General features: G+C 36.2%; 1 protein-coding gene across 1 annotated transcript in view; it reads right to left on the bottom strand.

The window, feature by feature from the left end:
• The window catches only part of LOC148950688 (lysosome-associated membrane glycoprotein 5), a 53,033-nt gene extending 31,459 nt beyond the window's left edge, over positions 1 to 21,574 (bottom strand). Inside the window, exons 1-2 of the mRNA XM_089092570.1 lie at positions 21,469 to 21,574; positions 2,165 to 2,219 (exon numbers count right to left, since the gene is read on the bottom strand). Of these exons, the coding sequence (XP_088948696.1) occupies positions 2,165 to 2,219; positions 21,469 to 21,552 (139 nt within the window). The 5' untranslated portion in view covers positions 21,553 to 21,574. The remainder of the gene's footprint in view (positions 1 to 2,164; positions 2,220 to 21,468) is intronic.
• Between the last annotated feature and the right edge of the window lie 809 nt (positions 21,575 to 22,383).

Below are 22,383 nucleotides of genomic sequence, written 5' to 3'. Positions count from 1 at the left end.
CAAACCGGAAAAAACTCTTTCTTCCATAGTTAGTAGAATTAGGAAACCCATTATCCCTGAAACTTAGTTTCTAACAGTGGACAAAAAATACATCAAGTGCTGTGTTAATAGGACTAGCCTATCGAGTTGAGTTCAGTCTTAACGATAAAATCCTTCCAATTTAGGAAACAAAGAAGTGATTGCGCCCAGACCTCTGGTAATAACTTATCAAAAGCAATCAAAGGGCAGATCGCAAACTGAAACTTTAAAGTCTCTATGTCTATAAGGAGACACTAGAATCTATATATGGCTCAAAACAAAAATAGAACACCCAAATTACTGCACTTGTGATTTACGCACGAAGGCTCTTCATTTCAAGTCCACATGATGAAAAAAAAATTTAATATCCTACATCGAGGAAACTTCATCTTCATGAATAGCCAAAAGAACACTATTTGAATCATGCGGTTTTGAAACCTCTGCATGGTATTTCTACAAATAAGGTGCAAAATGTCTGGCCCTCTGGTCCACTAATTCTCCAGCCACAGAGACTGAAAATCTTCCCATGATTTCAATTCAACAAAAGGTGGAAATTTTCTGTTTTTCTGCTAAAAGTTGCCAGTATGAAGGTTGATGTTGAGGGAGGAAATGGAGGACAAGTATCCCCCATCTTGAGATAAGAGAATATTTGTTTCATTCATGTCTCAGATTGGAGTTCAAAAGTTTGTTTCTCCAGCAAGAAAAATAATTTTAAAAATATTCATCTGGTAAAAATATAGGCCTGCTAGTGGCTTGGTTTTTAAGTATTTATCTACAATACAAATCCAAACAAAATACCATTTTTTTTAGATAAGTAAGGTTTCCAAGGTGACTTAAGATAATTTCCTTATAATCAAACTCGCCAGCCAGATTTCCAATGACGGCGTCACTTGCTCTTTTTCATTAAACAAAATTCTCTATACTTTTTATAACCTCAAAGTTAATAACCGCCATCACCTTTTTTACTTTTGAAACCAAATCCGTCCTTAAACTTCATACTACGATGGAAAATCTAACGTTGAGGCTCTTGAAAGGATTCAGCCATAGTGACTTCAGAGTTTGTCTCTTTCCATTGTATTACCCAATCATAGCTTCCGTCAAAAATGTTTGAAAGTCAGTTGGATGGTTTTCACCCGAGATTCGAACCCATAGAGCTGGAAAGATATCTCCAAACATTAACACCTTTAAGATCTGTAATACAGAGCAGAGGTCCAAGAAGGGTAAAGAAAGCGCATTTGCAGATCTATGGCATGTTTACGCCGTCATTGTCACTAGTAATCTTTTGTTAGGTCGTTCAGAGCAGAATTAACTGTAGAAATTTTACTATGCACAATTCACAAAAACACACAAATTGGAGAGTATATCTAAAAATAGGACCTTCAGATGTAGGCTAAACAAAGGTTTAAAACTGCATTTCAAAATCGAAATCAGGAAAAAAAAGTACAATGTAAAATTTTAAAACACAAAAGTCGTTTACGGTTATTTATGAAATGAATAAATTTCCAAGTTTTATTAAGAGATACTAATGGGGAGGGGAAGATGGGGTAAAGTGGCAATTCGCTCTATATTTTGAAGATACTGTTTTTGTACTTTCATTTAGAAAACTAGAATTTAAAAAATGATTTTGAAACATTCCATGTTTTCGTATCTTCAAAAAAAACTTGCCTCCCCACCCCTACATTTTCCTGAATTACGCTTTCTGTTAAGATTGTAGAAATCAATCTTTAATGAAGAAAGGGGCAGCAAAAAGTACTTGTAGAAACTTCAGAACCTCGGTAGGTCCACCTCTGACATACAAGAGAGCAGGTTTGTCCGCTGACACAACAGACGTGAATTCTTCAGATTTGCTCCAATTGTTTGACAATTTTTATCTCTGGAGATGGCGATCGTATTTAATGCTTGTGACTTAATCACAATACCGAAATAAACAACAACTTCATTAATAATTACTATTTAGCTATTGTTAATATTATCAAAGAAATTGATTAAAATAATAGGAATAGAGATATTATAGTTATTGGTAATAGCACGAATCTGTCGATAGAGCATTTTAGCTTTGACATTAATCCTGATCGCGTTTCATACAGTAGCGTTATATAATCACTCCGTACAGGTAAACAGTGAGTAATTTAGAAAGCATACTTACCCCTCAAGTATTCAGCTCTTGGTCCATAGTTGTAATAAGGATCAACATCAGCACTCTGAAATAACAATACATCAAATAAAAACCAAATTATTAATAATAAATAATGCGTTGACCTGCCTTCTTCATAAACTAAAGTCACTTACTTTGCCAGAGTTGTTGTTGTTGTTTGTTTGATGCACTCCTGGGCAGGCTGCCCATTGTACACGTCTCCACGATTTCATCGGAGCCTTTAGGGATGAAAGGTATTCCACGTTAAAATTCAGCTGTCCAGCTGTCGTTCTGTCATGACCGAGGGTAAAATAATTTAAAAAGCCATCTGGCTTTTGTCGCTGTGGTTAGGGAGGGGTTTTGAAGGTTCTCAAGGCAAAAACCATTAAATCAATGTCAAGCTGTATTCAACTCTGTCCAATGGTGTCACATTTGAGCCTCCATATTTACAATTCAAACACAGCTGGCTGATATGGCAATTTAAACTGATGAGCTTGGCTTGCGATATATACACATACATGTAGCCTACATATCACTAATTTACATGTACAATATTAAAAATAATATGCAAAAATATTAAAATATAAAATTATTAATACAAATTACAGCACTAAGTGTAGCTTAGTATCTACAATAAAACGGCCTAATACTTCCTCAGATTTTTTCCTAGCCCATGGTGGTGCCTGTGCATGGCCCAGGATACTTCTGAGCGTGAATGCACCAAAATACTTTAGGCAAGCTTTTTTCAGTGACAATCTCTGTGTCTCATACTTTTTACAACACATTAAAATATGCCTAACATCCCCTTCTACATTGCAGACCTCACATAATGGAGAGTCTACTGACTTCAATTTAAATAATACACTCCTAATTCGAGCACGGCCTGTCCTGAGCCTGAATATACTGATAGCCAGGTGTCTGAATGGGTGACATAGATCGGGAGGTGGGGTACCATAATCATACACATCAAGGATCTGGTTCTGAGACTTTGACCAAAAACCTCTTTCTCCTTCTCCTTTAGCAACTTATCATAATAACATAAAAAGTCATTCACTGAATACTGATATACTAAATTGTCCCCATACCTAGCAGCCCATTTTGCCAGTTTATCTGCCTGCTCATTTCCCCTAATTCCAAGATGTGCTGGTACCCATGCTGTTACGATCTCATACTTGGCTGTCATCAGTTTTAGCAGTATCTTATCTAAAAGCAGCACTGATTTTCTTGCTGGCCTATGACCATACATCAAATAATTCAGCACTGAAAGTGAGTCACTACATATCAAATATTTACCTGCTGGCAAAACACTTGCAATAAATTCAAACGCTTTCAATAGTGCATACAACTCAAGTGAAAAGATTGACAGCTTCTCTGTTACTTTAAAAGACAGTGCATGACTAAGCCCAAGGACCACAACCTCAGCCCACCCCCAGTGGCAAAGCATGATCCATCAGTGAATACCATTCTATGTCCAGTCTGTGTCCACTGGTCTACCCATTCATGCCACCTAGCTCTTGCCATCTCTGGTGGTTCCTCTGGGCTACCCCTTGAGAAAGGGGTAGCGCTAAATTTGACTTTATACCTATACTAGAAGCTGAACCTACCTCATCAATAACATCAGAAGTTGGGATAGGAGCAGGTGTTTCAGAGATGTGTTTCACCATTCGACAGTATGGTGGAATTGATTTTGGTTGGAATCTTTGGTTGTGATCATATGTTTCAATAAGTTCTTTGTAGATAATGTCATTTGGGATCAACATCTTCCGTGTAAAATATTGTACTTCTAATTTCTTCATTCCAGTTTCTAATATTATCAGTCCTAGTTCACAGTATATTGCAGGTAGGGGGATTGATTTTAGGCATCTGAGAATTTTCCTCAGTATACAATACAGGGCTGTATCCAGTTTTTTTCAGGATTTGGGCAGGTGCTTCTCGGTATAGGAGGCAGCCATAATCCAGCTTACTTATTACAACTGCTTTCACAAGCTGGGTGGCAACAGAGAAAAGGGCTCCTCTCTTAGATAAGCAAATAGCATTGACAAAGTTGGCTCTGCTCTTGAGGTTTCCAATTAAATAATTTACATTTCGAGTCCATGAGAGTGAGGTGTAAAAAGTCACCCCAAGGTAGCAGAACTTTTCAACTGCTGGGACAGTGGTGCCATTGATTGAGAGCCTTGGCGTTGAATGAATCTTTGTCCTTCTGAAGAGGAGCACTGCTGACTTAGCAGTAGAGAATTCCCTGCTGTTGACAGTTGCCCATAAACTGAGATAATCAAGGCCCTTCTGGACAGCAGCTTGCAGGACATGCTCATCTCTTGATGTTGCAACAAGTGCAATGTCATCGGCATAGAAATACAGATTGCATCCCAGAATATGTTCAAAACTAATATCACTGCAATAAATAAGGAAAAGGAGTGGTCTTAGTACCCCCCCCCCCCGAGGTACTCCCACATCTGGCTTACTTCTTGATGGAGATTTACTCTCCCCCATATGGATCTCCAGTTCCCGGCTTCTCAAGTAATCTTCTATCCACATCCTCAGTTCCATGCAGATTTGGAAAGACTGTAATTTTCCCATCAGGTTATCCACACTAACCCTATCAAAAGCAGCCCTCATATCCAAGAAAGCTGCTAGTGTCTCCTTACCCTGCTTGAAACCTGTGGCTCCTCTATTAGGAAGAAAGCCAAATTGTTCATGCTGGAGTGAATTTAGTAGTTCTGGGAGAATTCTTAACTTAACAAGGTGTTCCATAAGTTTGCAAAGGCATGATGTAAGGGCTATAGGTCTGTATGAGGCTGGAAGTTTTGGATCATTTCCTGTCTTCAATATAGGAATTACTGTGGCCTTCTTCCACTGCTTTGGGACTGTTGATGTTGCTGCAGACTTGTTGAACAAAGCTGTAATGATCTCTACTTTTTTGGGGCTAAGGTTCCTTAGCATTGGATTGTGTATCAAGTCAGGTCCCATTGCACCTAGTTTCAGTCTCTTGGTTTGCTGAATAACTTCTGATGCAGCAAAAGGCTCAAAAGGTATGTTGTGTTTGGTAGAGTGGGTCTTTTGGTGATGTCTTGCACTTTCTGGTGCTTGTTCAGTGAGCTGGTCCAAAAGAAAATTGAATTTTTCTTGGGTTGAGGTAACTGGGATACTATTTCTCAGAAGGACTGGGGGTTCCTTCCTTGTTTTCTTTTTCCCCACAAATGCTATGAAATTTCGCCACAGATCTCTAATGGAAGTTGAATGTTTCAACTTTGTCTCAATTAGAGAGGTCCAGCTTGCAGTTGTTTCTTGGATTATGGTCTGGCAGAGTTTTGCTAACTTTTGATTCAGTTCAATACGGTTTTCGGTGCTAGTGTTCCGCTTGACCTTGTTCCCAACTTGTTTCTTCTCAGTGTCGGCTTTTTGGCATGTTGAATTCCATCCAGGGATTGAGTTGAGCTTCTTTTCCTTAAATTTCTTAAAACCAAATACATTCTGACCTGCATTGATTAGGATTTTTGTGATTGTGTCTGCCAGTTCATCTGTAGTCATGGCAACTGTATCTTGGATTTTGTTAAGCTGCTGGTCAACTTCATATCTCCAGGCTGGCCACATCTCTTCTTCAAAACTCCATAGTTTCATTTCTTGTACTTGGTATGTGTTCCTATACTCCTCAAGCATGTGAAAGGTAGTTAGCACTGAATGGTGATCTGATGAGAAAGTGTCTGGGATTGTAATGCTGAAGTCAGTTGATAGGTTTGGGGAAGCCAAGGTCAAGTCAATTGTAGATGTTCTTCCAGTTGTTTTATTAAGTCTTGTACCAAGATCCAGGGGGGTGAGTAAGCATGTCAAGAATGCCGGATCAATGATAATGTTGGTCAGTTCATTTGACTTGTGATCCTGAGGTGATACTGTATCCCACATGTGATTGTGGAGGTTGAAATCTCCAGCCAATATTTTTGAGTCTTCACAGCTACTCAGAATCTCCTTTAGTTGTTTCACATCAAAGTTTCATGTAGAACTGTTATAATAGTTGACAATGCTTATCCAATCTTCCTTGAATTTTACTTTAATTGATCCTATTTCATTTCTTCCTGGTACACTAGGCTGCACAATATGGGCAAGACAATCTTTAGCCAGGGTTATGAGGCCACCCCCAGTTCCCTGGTCCCTGTCCCACCTTTCTGCAGTATATCCCTGGAACTTTGGTGACTTTGCTTAGCGCAAGTTTATATTCTAGCGCAAGGTTTTCTGCTTTTTTTCTGACAATTTTTGTAGCACCAGGCTGCTAAAGACTTAAAGACACATATTTTTCTCTAGAGAAAAATATCATATCTGTTTGAATTTTTGTTTAAAGAATGCTGCAGATTGATTTTCAGAAATAACCTACCTTGGAAAACCATGTGGGGATGCAGCTTTCCTGCTGCGGATTATCCGATCCTACTCCATTTCTTTGCGTTCCTGGTGTTGACTTAGCGAACAAGGGTGCTGATCATTATTAGTGTAACCTAGACTAGCCTTTGAGGCAGGATGAGCTATTAGGAAAATTTGAAATAAATAATTGAGATTCATCAGATAGCTGTTGTTAGCAAAAACGTAATTATTCCAAAATACGAACAGTGTTTGTTGCATTGAAAAAATTTTTTACCGAAAAAGAGGCCGCATAATTTTTTGCACATCCCAAGTATTAATTATCAGATTCGGTCCTTGTGTCCATTTTCATGCTATTACACTTATATACTTTATTAAATAAAACACAAGACATTATAAAAACAAAAAGGGACCGAAGAAGGAGCTTAAAACCTAAAATAAGTGGGAATATCCCAATAGCCAAGGAGTTTGACATCCCTCATCCTTTACTGCGGTTAAGTGACGCTCATATGCCACCCCGACAAGACATCCAAGCCTAAACACATGCATCTGGTCATGCACTTTCTCAGACCTAGAAATACAGCCAGACATAAATGTAAACGCCTCCCTTAATCGCAGATAGTTACTACAGTATATACCACGTCCATTGCTACTACTACTAATAACTCGCCGCATCACCAAGCCACCTGAAGTCAACATAGGTACACACGCTCATCTTTCTTTACAGCATCCTCTCACACCAATTGCGGAAAACCTGCTTGCCTCGGCAATCTGTCATCCTTCATCCGCAGAACGTGTCCTAGCCAGCTCAACCTTTCTCTCATTATAGCCCTAGAAAGTGGGATTCAACTAGGCTTTTCGCACTGCCTAGTGCTTTACGGTCAGTCAGCTAGGTACTCAAAACAATCCGTAGACAATTTCTCTGGAAAAAAATCTAGCAAATCTTCCTCCTTTTTTCGGACCCCTTCAGAACCATATTTGACCACAGTCATCACTGTAGTTTCCAATATTCTAATCTTGGCTGGAAGACTTATCTTCCTATTCTTCCAAACTTTTTTCAACTGTGAAAAAACACCCTGGGCCTTGGCTATTCTACTTTTAACATTTTCACTATTCTTCACTGCTCCCACTGTCTTTACTAATAATACTACCGAGGTACGCGAAGTTGTCCACTTGATCGATCTTTTCGTTACCCAGCGTCACCTTTTCATCTTCACTTATTCCTAGCCTTAGCGACTTAATCTTAACATTAATTTTCAAACCTATTCTAGTACCCTGAACCCGCAAAACTTTTAAAAGTTCATTCATTTTGCTCGCACTTTCATCTAAGATGCTTAAATCATGAGCATACAGTGACGTTATTTAGGGAGGGGCTGGCCGGGGCTATAGCCCCACCCTTATTTTAGGAGGGGCCCCAAATCATTTGTCACAATTTCTGTTGATTTGAGGTGTAAAAAAAAAATTGTGTAAAAAGTGTTCTCAATTAAAACAAATCTGTTTCTAACATAGCTGTACTTCACAATAATCTTGTTGGCTTCATTCTAAACATATTTATTTATTATCGTATTCCTATTTCTATTGCCTCATTCACAGCCATAGTGACCAACTTTCATTACAATAAAGTAATTGACCCAAGATCCATAAAAAAATTATACATGTTAGTTACGTCATTCTGGAGCAGTGGTCCCCTCTATATATACGCAGTATGTACTCTATATTTCTTTGACTCTGTTTGTGAGTCTGTTCTGACTCTTTTCTGAGTTGTGTGTGACTCAGGTCTTCTCTGTTTCTGGATTAAATATAAAAAAACAAGTTTTTTTAAACTGAAAGTAAGGAGCGACATTAAAACTTAAAACGAACAGAAATTATTCCGTATATGAAAGGGGCTGTCCCCTCCTCAACACCTCGCTCTTTGCGCTAAAGTTTTTTGTTGTTTTAAAAAATAAATTTGTGTGACAGAGTCACACTTTAGCGTAAAGAGCGAGGCGTTGAGGAGGAAACAGCCCCTTTCATATATGGAATAATTTCTGTTCGTTTTAAGTTTTAACGTCGCTCCTTACTGTCAATTAAAAAAACTTGTTTTTTTTTATTTAATTTCTGAACGTTTTTGAATTAATGCAGCTTTGATTTTGGCTCACCGTACATGAATAATTAGAATGAAATTTGCATATTAATTTTCTTTTTTTGGCTAAATGGCTTTCTCAACATTTTGTCGAATATGTTCGTTTTAAGTCTTAGTGTTGCTCCTTACTTTCAGTTGAAAAAATAGTTTTTTTTTTAATTTAATTTCTGATCATTTTTTAAATAATGCTGGGAAATCCGGCGCCCCCTTCATAGAAATGTCCCTTACCCCAAGGAAACATCCGCCACGGAAATATTCTCCCGCATAGCCCTCTCCTCCAGCCCCTCCATCAGAAAAAATCCTTCCTGAAAACGTCTGTATACTTCCCAATAACCAATACTAGGCTATATGTAAACAAAGGGCAAAGTTCATAGCTTGCAGCCCTTACCCCGGGAATTGTGGGGGATTAAGTCATCCTCAAAGACATATTTATTAGATTTTCGACTATGCTGAACAAAATGGCTATCTTAAAATTTTAATTGCGTGACTTAACAATGAGGGTGGGAGGGGGCCAAGTTGCCCTCCAATTTTTTTTGTCGCTTAAAAAGGGCACTAGAACTTTTAATTTTCGTTCAAATGAGCCCTCTTACGATATTTTAGGACTACTGGATCGATACGATCACCCATGGGGAAATAAAAAAAATAAAAAAAAATAAAAAAAAAATAAAAAATAAAATAAACACGCATCCGTGATCTTTCTTCGGACAAAAAATATAAACTTCCACATTTTGCAGATAGGTGCTTGAAACTTCTAAATTAGGGTTTTCTGAAACGTTGAATCCGATGGCGTCATTTTCATTAATGTTCTACGACTTTTAGGGGGTGTTTCCTCCTTTTTCGAAAATAAGGCAAATTTTCTCAGGTAACTCAGGTAACGCCTAACTTTTGAATGGTAAGACTAAACTTAATGAAATTTATATATTTGAAATCAGCATAAAAATTTGATTCTTTTGATATATTTATTGGCATCAATATTCCGTTATTTGGAGTTTCGGTTACTATGGAGCCGGGTCGCTCCTTACTTACAGTTCGTTACCACGAACTTTTAGACTTAGTAAATATAACAACATTTTGTACAATGGCGGACTTTTTGCATTCCTAGTAGCCATAGATTGTTAATAGACGCCAGACCGCATGGGATTCTGCAATTTCCTTGTGGCTGTTCTTATTTGCCCCCAGTTAACAGGTTAAATTTGAAATTTGATTTCATTGAAAATGGTTACTTCATAAAATTCGTTTCATAAATTGTCTTGAAATTTAGCTTCTTGAAGTGCGAATTTCAGACCATTTTTTTTTTTTTTTTAATGAGAATTCAAACAATCGATATAAATCTTGAAGGACGATACTTAATCTCATACACCAAAAATCATAACAAAACAAGAATATGAATAAGGACAATGTTTGTTAACAAGAGAGTTAAAAAGAAATAGTACCAACAATCAAACACCAACTATTTTGACTTCACAAACGAAAGATTTTATCACCAAGAGAGGGGGGCTCTGTGAAAATACCAAGCCAGTGTCATGAGTGGTCGTTTTTCAGGTGGGCAAGCATGTATTATAGCAACTGCACTGCATGAATTTACATTAACTGCCATGCTCAAGCACTCAACCTTGTGTTGGGTGATCCCATTCAGAACTTGAAGGGAATGGCATCTTTCTTCTCCACTCTTCAAGATCCGTACTGTTTTATCGCGAATAGCAATACGCACTACCAACTGTTTCTTAATTCTCAGAAACCCACTAGCATAACTGTTCTTCAGCAGCTAAAATCATCTATTACAAGATTAAATAAAAAAACAAGTTTTTTAATTGAAAGTAAGGAGCAACGTTAAAACTTAAAACGAACAGAAATTATTCGTATATGAAAGGGGCTGTCTCCTCCCAAACGCCTCGCTCTTTACACTAAAGTTTGACTCTGTGTCACAACTTTATTTTTAAAACAATAAAAAACTTTAGCGTAAAGAGCGAGGCGTTGAGAAAGGGACAGCCCCTATCATGTACAGAATAATTCCTGTTCGTTTTATGTTTTAATGTTGCTCCTTACTTTCAGTTAATTTTTTTTTTATTTAATTTTTGAACGTTTTCGAATTAATGCAGGTATTGATTTTGGCTCACCATACATGAATAATTACAACAAAATTTACATACTAATTTTACTTTTATTTGGTTAAATGCCTTTCTCGGAAGTTGTCTTTTTTTATTTACGAACCTTTTTACTAGTAATAAATATACGTAACTTACGAATTAACTTACGTAACGAACTTCTATATTCAAATATTTTTAATACGTATATCAGGAGGCTCGCTCCTAAGTCACTACCTCACTCTTTACGCTAAAGTTCGAATTTTGTTCCAATTTTATAAAAATGACCAAAGGCCGTTAATAGAATAAATAGCTCTTATGAAAGAACTAAATAATCTTTGGCTTAAAGAGCGAGGTATTGACTAGGGGGCGAACCCAATCATATACGTAATAATTTCTGTTCGTTTTAAGTTTTGATGTTGCTCCTTACTTTCAGTTGAAAAACTCGTGTTTTTTTATTTAATATCTGATCGTTTTTTTTAAATAATGCTGGGAGATCCGGCATCTCCTTCATAGCAATGTCCCATTCTCCCATGAAAACTTCCTCCATGGAAAGATTGTCCCATATAAACCCCGACCCCTCCCCCCCCCCCCCTACCAGAAAAAAATCCCCCTGAAAACGCTTGTATATTTCCCAAATAACCAATACTATATGTAAAGTTCATAACTTTCGGCCTTCCCCCGAGGACTTTGGGGGATTAGGTCATCCTAAAAGACATATTTATTATATTTTCGACCATTCTGAACAAAATGGCTATTTCAAAATTTTGATCAGGTGACTTTGGGGAAAAAATGAGCGTGGGAGGGGGCCTAGTTTTCCTCCATTTTTTGGTCACTTAAAAAGGCACTGGAGCTTTTAATGGCCCTTCGAATGAGCCCCCCCCCCGCGATATTATAGGACCACTGGGTCGATACGGTCACCCCTGGAAGAAAAAACAAATAAACACGCATCCGTGATCTTTCTTCTGGCAAAACATACAAAATTCCATATTTTTGCAGATAGGAGCTTGAAACCTCTACAGTAGGGTTGTCTGATACGGTGAACTTGATGGTGTTATTTTCATCAAGGTTCTATAACTTTTAGGGGGGGTTTTCCCTTTTTTTTCAAAAATCAGGCAAATTTTCACAGGCACGTAATTTTTGATGGGTAGGACTAAACTTGATGGAACTTATATATTTTAAATCAGCATTGAAACCTGATTCTTTTGATGTATCTATTGATATCAAAATTTCGTTTTTTTAGAGTTTCGGTTCCTATTGAGCCGGGTCGCTCCTTACTTACAGTTGTTACCACGAATTGTTTGATAGATATACTGGGATAGAATGGTGAACAAAGTACTAAATAGTTACAACTGTACTATGGCCGTTTTATCAATTAACAGAACATCTAGTGACAGGGGATCGGCAGCTGAGACCCACGGACTCGCAACCAGACTTCAGACATTTGAATTTATGTTTATTCTCCACCTAGCGGAAATAAAAAGTTTGTGCCACAAACTCTGTCTGAGCAGCTGCTGGAGGTAATCCTAGCTTTCTCTAGAGTTACTAGCCTTATTGCAGGTACGTGAGATAAAACAATATATATGCGAACTGATGATGGTCTTGGTGAATTTATTCATAAAACAAAAGAATTTTCTTCCGAGTGTGGCCTCACTGAAAACCTTTTGCAAAATTTTCAGAATTTTCATTCTTCGTGGAAAAGAACAAAGCGTGCACAGCAAGTAGCTTCCCACTTACGTGATTTTGTAGTCATGTCGGCTTTGGAGAAAAAACAATCTTGCTGAAGTGAAAGAATCAATTGAAAATGCTTTCAGAAGGAATAATTTTCTTGTGACAGACAGATTGTGCTCCAAATTTGAAAGCCACTTCCTGAATGCTCTTCCACTGTTAGAGTCAATCTCTGCGTTAAATGTCAATATGCCGCACTTTATCAATACTAGCCAACTAGTTAGTGTAGCAGCGTATTAAAAAGAAGCTTACATTGACACAACTCCATTGGCCTTGCAAATGGATTTTGTGAGAAGATATTTAGACTCATTAGCCAATAAGTCAAAAGAACTCTTAGAACTTTGCGATTGTCAGAAGGTATATCAACAGCGTATTCCGAAGTTTTGAAAATTATGCAAGTCTTCATTATTCTTTATACCACAACGGCTAGTAATTCTTTTCTACACTAAGCCTGATCAACAGTGGGCGACAAAAGACTCACTGATCTGATGTTGATATGATATCAAAGTTCAAATTTTTGAGTTTCGGTTACTATTGAGCCGAGTTGCTCCTTACTTACAGTTTGTTACCACGAACTGTTTGACACGAAACTGGCTATTAGCCTCATTTCCTATCTTAATCACAGCAGTGTTATTCTTGTACATAACACTAATCACTTTATTTTATTTATCTGGTATACCATGCAAGGATAAGACCTTCGCTGAAAAAGCTCTTCTATCCGCTGAATCGAACACTTGTTCATAATATATAAGACTGAGGACTAAAGGTGTTTGATGACTTAGGCACTCAATATGAGCCTAAGAGTAAAAATTATATTCATAATCTTCATTAACTTATTTTAACCTCGTGGCACCTTGATATTTTTGCATTCTTTTAGTACTGTCGCTATTTTTTCCTCACAAAACAAATTGTCATTCAAATCCAAGGTGTCACAAACTTTGTCATTTTCCTCTGTGTTTTTTCCTGTAACTCTATCCCAGTTTAGCACATTTTCAAAATGTTCTGCCCATCTCTGTTTAAATTTTTCCTTTTCACTAATTAGGTGACCTTTTCACTCTGTTTAACTTGTTCCTATCATTACCTGGGACAAGTCAAGATTGACCAATCCATCGCAATTTCGTAGCATGCCAATACAATATTTTATCATTATTCCGCCTAGCTGAGTCTACTTATCCTAGGCAATTTTGTCCATGGTCTCCACTTCACACCTCCTTGGTTCATATTTTAATGTTTTCTCCATTTTTTCTACATTCCTCTTATTTTCATATGATCTAACGCTCTGATCTGATCTATCCCGGATAGTTCTTGTACAAACACCCCTTCTCCTCATTATTAAACATAAAGAATTTCACTAATATTCCTAGTTCCGTTCCTAACTTTCTTCCCTAAGACTCCATCATCAACTTCGCAAATTATTATCCTAAAATTAGTCCATCCATCCTCTACTTTTTCAAATATTGAACTCTTAAGTTTAGTATTCAACTGTTCCTGGAAAGTTTCTCTCCAGTTAATCAACTTGGTTGACTATTATTTTCTAGAGATTGCACGTATCAAATACACCACCGCATGACGTAAGATAAGATGAAATTTAGATAAGATTTATTAATCCACCAATAAAAGGAAAACATCAAACATATACTGCACTGCAAGGCTGTATGGTCGGGAATGCAAGAACTATATTTTCGATAGTTCTAACTTCTAAGTTGATTTTCTATCTCAAAAGTTTTATTATAGTATTTCGGTTCTCTTTTTTTTTAGGTATTATTTCATCAAATAAAACATTGGTGGCAACATTGGGATAACATTGATGTTTTATACCACAAAACGGTAGAAATTACCCCTTCGCTATGGTATTACAACTTGTGCTACTTAAATAGGGTACTGAAACTTTTAATTTCTAGTCAATTGAAACATCTTCTGATACAAGCGATGGCTTCTTAGGTTTTTTGACTTCGATGAAGTATACTTTATCAATGTTGCCCCGCTTTTTAAGGTATTTCCCCCCCAATTTCAGAACTATTCAAATTTTCTTAGGCTAACTGATGGGTAGCTTATAAACTTAAAAATTTGACATATGGAATCCCGAAGAATTCAGACTATTTTTTATTTTATAATTCTTTTCTCAAGATTCAAGTTTTTAGAATTTCAATTACTATCAGCACGAATTTTCTCTCCTTACAGTTTGTTACGACAAACTGTTTGATAAAGGAAACTTTAGAAGATCTCCGAAAGCCTATTGACTCTCTGGAGGCGTTTAAGATTGAGAGCAGTGAAGATATTCTAAATAGAAAATCGATTTAACTTAAGTTATTTCACTCTTTTTCAGCCCCTAAGGACACATAAAACCTCGAATAGAAATCTATATGGTTAAAATCAAGCTTCTGTTATCTTGTAAATGCCAAATTGCCTAAATCCGTGTGAAAGTTAATAGAAAATACTACCAAATATATGCGGAGACGTACTTTTAAATATTGTGAAGATGCGAAAACAGAGGGCAGGTGGCACTCAGGTATGTGCGCAAGATCTCGTTTTTAAGGCCACAATTATAAATAAAACGCACAAATAGGCCAATTAAACGTCAAGACCAGAAAAATAGCAAAAACCATGAATTCAAAAAGAGCCAAGAACCCAAAAGATCCCCTCCCTCTGCATACATACCTAGTATTCGAAGGGAAGAAAATACCTTCATTTGAGTTATAAAGTAATTTTTTTCAGTAGCTAACGATAAGGCTTCAATGTTTTATTTATTCTTTTTTTCTCCAGGCCATTTCGTAAGGAAGGAAATCCCAGACCACTTTTTATAGAAGGAGATGTCCTAGAAACTTCGCATGGGGCTCATTCTATTGCAAATTGAAAGTTCTAGTGCTTTTTAAAGAGTCATAAGTAATTGGAGGGCAAGTAGCCTAACTCCAACGCCTCTTTTAGCTGCCCTCCTTCCAGAGACATCTTATCTAAATTTTGAGGCAGCTATTTTGTTGGATTTAGTAGAAAGGTCCAGTAGCCAGGGATGACATGACCCCACAGCCCTTGAAATAAGGGTTCTAAGATCTGCAAGCTGCCTTTTGTTTACATGTATGTCTTGTTACTGGGAAAAGGAGGCTTATTTAATCCTGTTTCTCCAAAAAGGTTAAGGGTATTAAGATGAAACTTTTAGGAATGTTAAGGGTGATGCTGAACTAAATTAAAACACACCACCACTGCTACGACTACTAAGGCTACAATGACTACCGCGACTACTGGTGCTACGACTACTACTGCTGCTAGTACGAAGACTAAATCAACGATCATTACTGCTACTACTACTAGTGCTGCTGCTACTACTTCCAGTACTACTACTACTGTGAATACTACTACGATTGTGCCATTTTGACAAACTGAATGCAATTAAAGTCTTTCGATTTAGTTTAATAGTTGTAGTAGTTGTAGTAGTAGTAGCAGTGGCAGTAGCAGTCACAGTCGAAATCAAAGTAGTACTAGTAATAGTAGTCGCAAGTATTCGCAGCCGCAAGTAATAACAGTCGCCAATAGTCGCAGTAGCAGTTGCAAGTAGTCGCTTTCTCAAGTAATCATAGTTGCAAGCAGGTGCAGTTATAGTCTCAAGCAGTCACAGTTGTAAGTAACCGTAGTCCCAAGCAGTCACAATCGCAGCTGCACGTAGTCACAGTCGTAAGTAGATGCAGTCGCATGTAGGCATAGTCGTATCCGAAGATAGTCGCAGTCGTAAGCAGGAGCGATTAAGTGCAGTAGTAATTTCTGGTCGTTTTGAGTTTGAATTATTATAGATTTTTATTTCTGCTGATCCTAAGTTTAACACGGCCTTTACTTTTCCTTGAAAAACTTCTTTTTTGAAAAGTTTTTTTAAATTAATTTTATCAAGAAAAATCGTAGTAAACAAAGCAAAGCTCGGTCGACCGATATACAATTATTATTGTAATGCTGCAATGTGTAACGTTTAATATGAAGAAATTTAGAAGCAGAGACTCACTTCACAGCTATAAAAAAGGGAATGTCTTTCTCTAAAATCTCGGAATCAACTGATTTTTCAGGAAACAAATTGCGTTTTGAAACTCCCACTTATACTCAAGGCTTTCAACGTTCAGGGGTCTAAATTTTCAGTCAGCAGACAATTTATGAAAAATTTTGAGAGGGCTGGGTGGGGGAAACGAATTTTCCTAAGGTCATGATGAATCTAGATCATCTTTTTTATACCAGAAAATAACAGTATGCCAATTTTCAGAAAAAAAATCTTGCCTCATTTTCAAGGAAAAATTTATACATGTACAGTTATTGCTCGTTTAATAAGATTTAAACCATTTCAAGTTAAATCAAAGTGACAAGGGAGTAAGACTTCGGCTACTTTGCCCATCAAATCAAACGAATCACTAAAAGTGACCAGATTGCTTTGAAAATTGGCCACTGAGATGGGTTGTTCGAAGGAACATGCACCTAGGAGGTGCACTTTGGTCCTTTCAATCACACAGATGGCTCTTGGATGAATCCCAATTCTCTTATCCCAACAAGGTTCAGCATATTCATAATTTGTAAAGTATCTACTTGCAGTGTTTTTATTTTGGACGTCTATGTCAAATTATTAGCCTCATATTAATATATATCGAGCTTACAAATTCTTAAATCTCTAATTTGTGGAATTTAAACACCTTTTTTGAAATATGGACTTATGATTTACTTATATATTTTCGATGATTAGTATTAATGATTTTGAATAGTTCCCATCTCTGAATGATCAAGAGTCGGAAGAGGTACAACACGTTTATACGTGCTAATTTTGGGATGGGAAGAGGTGCTGGATTGGGCACAGGCCAAAGGACCCTATTATGGACCCTACAATGGTCAAGATTGGGAATCTCTGCATGACCCGGGTTTCAACAAGGGGTAACATGCACACCATTCTCAAAATATATACTTAACGTGTTCTGATTTTAGACGTCTATAATGCAATACAAACCTAAGAAGGCCAACCTAGCCGAGTGGACAGCACACTGGACTTGCAATCCTGTGTCATTTAGGATGCAAGTTCAAACCCTTGTTTTACAAAGACCCAAGTCATGAGTTGGGGTGGGGGTCAGTGATGCGACCGTGCAAGCCCAGTCGTTTTGAGTATGGAGGCATTGGGCCGTTGAGGCCGTTGACTAAATTCATTTGAGTCCCTCCACACGCATCAGTTTACAGTAAGTCTGCCCCTTCGACGCTTCAACCTCCCTGAGAAGATTAGTAACAGAACTGAATCCGTTCGAGAAGAATATAAAAAGATAATACTTAATTAAGCAAGTCTTCTTTATTTTATTTGTCCAAAGAAGTAAATTGTGCTACCCTTTGAGAAATACAGCATACCCTTTGTCACTATGGACTTGAAATAACCACGAAACCTGTACCAACAGGGTTTTTTGGATACTGTTCTATTAGTTGTAAAAGTAAAACACGCGAGACAGACACTCAAGAAAAGCAAAGACCAAATGCCTATTACCCGGTATCTTCCCATCTGACGCTGTATAAACAAGGGGTTTCTCACTCCGGGAACTAGATTTAAACTTTAGTTTTTAGGAGTTTAGGGGGGGGGGGGGTACCGAGGTTAGGTTAGTTTACTTATTTAATATATGCAAAGCTTTACCCCCACTCCCCTAATGTGCAAATACATAGCCGACGTTTGTTTCTAAACTATTATATTTTATCCCATTTTGTTTTATTTCATTAGCATTAACCAAACTTCACTTCACGCGTGTTTTACAGCTAATAGAATAGTACCGTTTTTTCAGTCCCTGATAATTGCAGCTTCAATGGGCCAGAGCACAATCAGTTCTCAAGGCCATGTCAGTTTACGCTATAACGACCAGGTAGATGCTAAACTTTGTATTAGCTTCCATCAAAAGAAATAATTTATGTTTAAATTAATATTTAGTAGGCCTGTTATTAATAAGTAATATTTGAGTTATGAGGCAATTCCATAAAATTTTTTACAAAGAGTCAATAATTCTTAATGATCCCCCCCCGCTTTCTTGATATCCCTTGGTTGCATAATTATGCTTCACCTTAAACATAACTGATACGTTTTACACCAGTTTCCGGTTTTCCATCTTTTTTTGTATATTTTTACGCCGGTTTTAGTTTTATACCAGTTTTGTTAGAACCTTATATTTTAAGAAGTTCTAATAGGTTTCAAAATGTAAAAAGGTTTTAAAAGGATCGCTATAGACAACGCTATAGCGTTGCCTCTGATTACCACTTTTTTTTTCTTTTAGTTTCCTCTGTAACAACTATTACGCTTTGTTTTATTATTTCAATCAAAATTTTCGTTACGGATTCTAAAATATTGGATTGTTTCTTTTTCGTTCATTGGAGAAATTATCTGGTAGCCTCTTCTGGCACCGGTGACAGAAGAGGTTACCGAATTATTTATAAGAAATTAGCAAACGGTGATTTAAATTATGCATGAAACAAGGCCGCATCCAGGGGGTGGTTCAGTGTTTGACCCACTCCCCCCCCCTCCCCAAAAAATTAATAAAAATTGTCTGACTCATAAAACATAACAAAATGTATATTAACAAATTTATGATGCTTTTTTAATACTTTATATGTAAACACCCCGCCATAAAAGATACCCCCCACCCAACCAAAAATCCTGGATACACCCTTGAAACTAAACAATATCAATTTTATTAATTCTAATATATTTCTGCTGTGGCTGGCCTAATCGTTGGTTAGTTTTTTTTACGGTAACCAAGTATAAAGCAATGAGAAACATAAAAACTTCGGAGTAATATAACATTTTCCTTCATATGAAAGGGGCTGTATCCCTCTCCCCTTAAACTCCAGCTGCCTACACAAAGGTTTTACAAGTCCTGTACTGAAAACATCATTGAGGATAAACGAATGGAGCCAATTTGCAAATGTAAATGTTTTACTTCCCTCCCACAACTCGCAAAATTTAAATCCTGAATACCAATGATTTGAGAAACAGGGCTTGTTTAGTACCTTTGGTTTGTAAAGTAAAATAGAAATCTTATAAATTAACAGTTGTTTCTACAATAAGATGGGAGCTTTTATCCCCTTACTTCAGCAACTCATTGAGCAATTTAAAGACTAGTTTATTAAGTCGAAAATCCTTGTAAAACTTGACATTAAGTAAACAGAAAGAAAAAAAAAAACTATCACTTTAAAAAATCAGAAATAATTACTATTAACGCAACTTACAAAATTTACCTATACAAAATTTACACAATATGAAAATTCGATGTAGAAATGACAATTTTTGGAAGACAATATACTCCTCAAGGCCGTATCCAGGGAAAGGGGGTTTGACCCCCTCCCCAAAAAAAATTCTCTTCAACTAGACGTAAAAGTAAAAACACGAAAAAAATGTATATAAACAAATTTTTGATGCGTTTTCCGAAGTTTTCTTTCATAAGGCCATGAATTATCGCCTGACCATTTTTTTCATTTTAAAAATTTTCTCTTTTCGGGGAAGTGGTTAAATAACAAAACCTTTTTGCCTCGTAAATAGAAAATTTGTGAGGGGGGAAATTTTCGCCTTGTTTGGACAGTTAGACTTCGGCAGTGGCGGTTCTGACCTCTCTTGCACCCGGGAGAAAATCTTGATTAGTGCCCCCCCTGTCTCCAAAAAATTTTCAGGCTGAATTTTAACAAAATTTTAATTTTATAACATAATTTTAATTTATTTCAATCTGACTTTCCTTGCAATCTATTTCAATCTTGCTTTATAAGGGAAAATGAAAATGTCGGATTCAATTTGCTTATACTTACTGCCAACTGCGCTCTCTACTTTATTTTAATAACGACAAAATTTCAAAAATTACAAAATAATTATATATGTTAGATTATTTATTTAAAATTTTGCACCCAGGTCAAGTGCCCTTTTTGCCCCCCCCCCCCCCTCTAAAGCCACCTCTGGTCTTCAAAAACACTGACAAAAATTCTTTAAGGCAGAGTCAGAAAAAGTCGAAACTCCAAGATAGCTTGAGGGAAAGCCATCTGTAAAATTCATTATCAATTTGATAATTGATTTCCTCTGAAGTACCTCTCTCATGGAAACTTTGAAAACCTGAGTCTAAAAACATTTTTTGGGGGTGGTTCAGATACTCACCCTCCCTCCCGTATAAAAGAATACACAGGCCTTCACCCTTCTAGCTGGAGCTTAGCTACGCGATACTTCATAATCGTTAGTTATATTGGATTAACGGTCTGTACTAACAATATATATATATATATATATATATATATATATATATATATATATATATATATATATATATATATATATATATATATATATATATATATATATTTTTTTTTTATATATATATATATATATATATATATATATATATATATATATATATATATATATATATATATATATATATATATATATATATATATATATATATATATATATATATATATATATATATATATATATATATATATATATATATATATATATATATATATATATATATATATATATATATATATATATATATATATATATATATATATATATATATATATTATTTTTGAATACATGCATGTTTGAGAACGAGTGTTACCCTGCGTTCCGGTATGGTCTCAGAGACAGAGGAATTGTAAATACCTTCTCAGTAGTCTTCAAAAAATTCGCTCAGTAAATGACAAAATACCAAAATTTGCACTTTGCTGTGGCGTGTTTTCTTCTTTCTCCCTTAAGGAGGGGGGCTTAATTTTTTAATTTTCATTCGAACGAGCCATTTTCCGATAATTTACGATTATTGGTTCGAAACTATCATATCCGAAAAAAAACCTGCATGTGTGACAATCCTTCTCTGCCAAAATAAAAGATATCTCAGGGGATCTAAAATAAAAAATAAAATGAGAATATCATTCTCAAAGAATTCTTAAAAAATCTTGTTTACAGGATAAGGCCCCCACAGAGTGAAGGAAGGTCAGGGGAAATCCCTTCCTTCTGTCTATATTTATCTGAAGCTCTATGGAATTTAGGTAACAGTAAAAATAAATTTTACCTCATATTTTTCCATTATATTTTCGAACACTGGAGATTCTCCATTAACTATTACAAAGCTAATGATTAAGATTACATAAAACATTTTCCAACTCGGTATTTCTCCTTCGAATTATGGAAAGCGACTGCTGAGAAATCAATAGACTCTGACATTTAATTCCAGTTCATGAACAGAACAGCAAGGGGGATTCAGAGATCTTTGAGGATAACGAGTCCAGAAGAAGGTTTCATCACTGAAAAGATGTCAATAGATAGCTAGATAAACTGTCCATCTAAGCTTGAAACACATAACTGAAGCATTTCTTAACGTTTAGCAATGGATTAATTAAAAACCTTGGCATTGCATGAAAATTATAGAACCATGAGATTCATAGGTAAAATACTGTCCGTGAATCCCCCCCCCCCTTTGCATATGTACTAACATAATCGCAAAAGCCTTAGAATTCTTTTTCTCTAACCACTAAGCGAACAGCCATGGTATTACACTGCTAAGTGCATTATACATACCTTCGCGTTTTTTTTTTTTTTTTTTTTTTTTTTTAACAAAGAATGTTGAAATATGGCCAGTATGCTTAAGGTTTGCAGAACCCTTTTTGAAATATGTTCTATTTTGCTGTTAATCTTAAATAACTTCTGCTAAGCCTTTCTTTTCTTCTAATGATTCATTAGTTTCTAATTAAGCTTCTATTAATAATTATTTTCTAAATATTAAAAAGTTATAAGTACGAAAACTTATTACCGAATATGCCTTAGCCCTTATCTCAGGAATGGCTTCTCAGCAGGGTTGTACGATTCCAAATCCGAGCTAAACTAAAAAAAAAATGTACACAATAAAAAAATACTTAGAACTAAATATTATTCGATTCTCTGACCATTCTTAACCCTTTCAAACCCAAACACTGAAGGAGTGTTTGAA

The sequence above is a fragment of the Artemia sp. Qi Xiang Cuo genome, chromosome 7 (genome assembly GCF_049724085.1).
Source record: "Artemia sp. Qi Xiang Cuo chromosome 7, ASM4972408v1, whole genome shotgun sequence".
NCBI classification, from domain to species: domain Eukaryota; kingdom Metazoa; phylum Arthropoda; class Branchiopoda; order Anostraca; family Artemiidae; genus Artemia; species Artemia sp. Qi Xiang Cuo.
The sequence above is the reverse complement of the archived record's forward strand: the minus strand, read 5'-3'. Positions and strand labels throughout refer to the sequence as shown.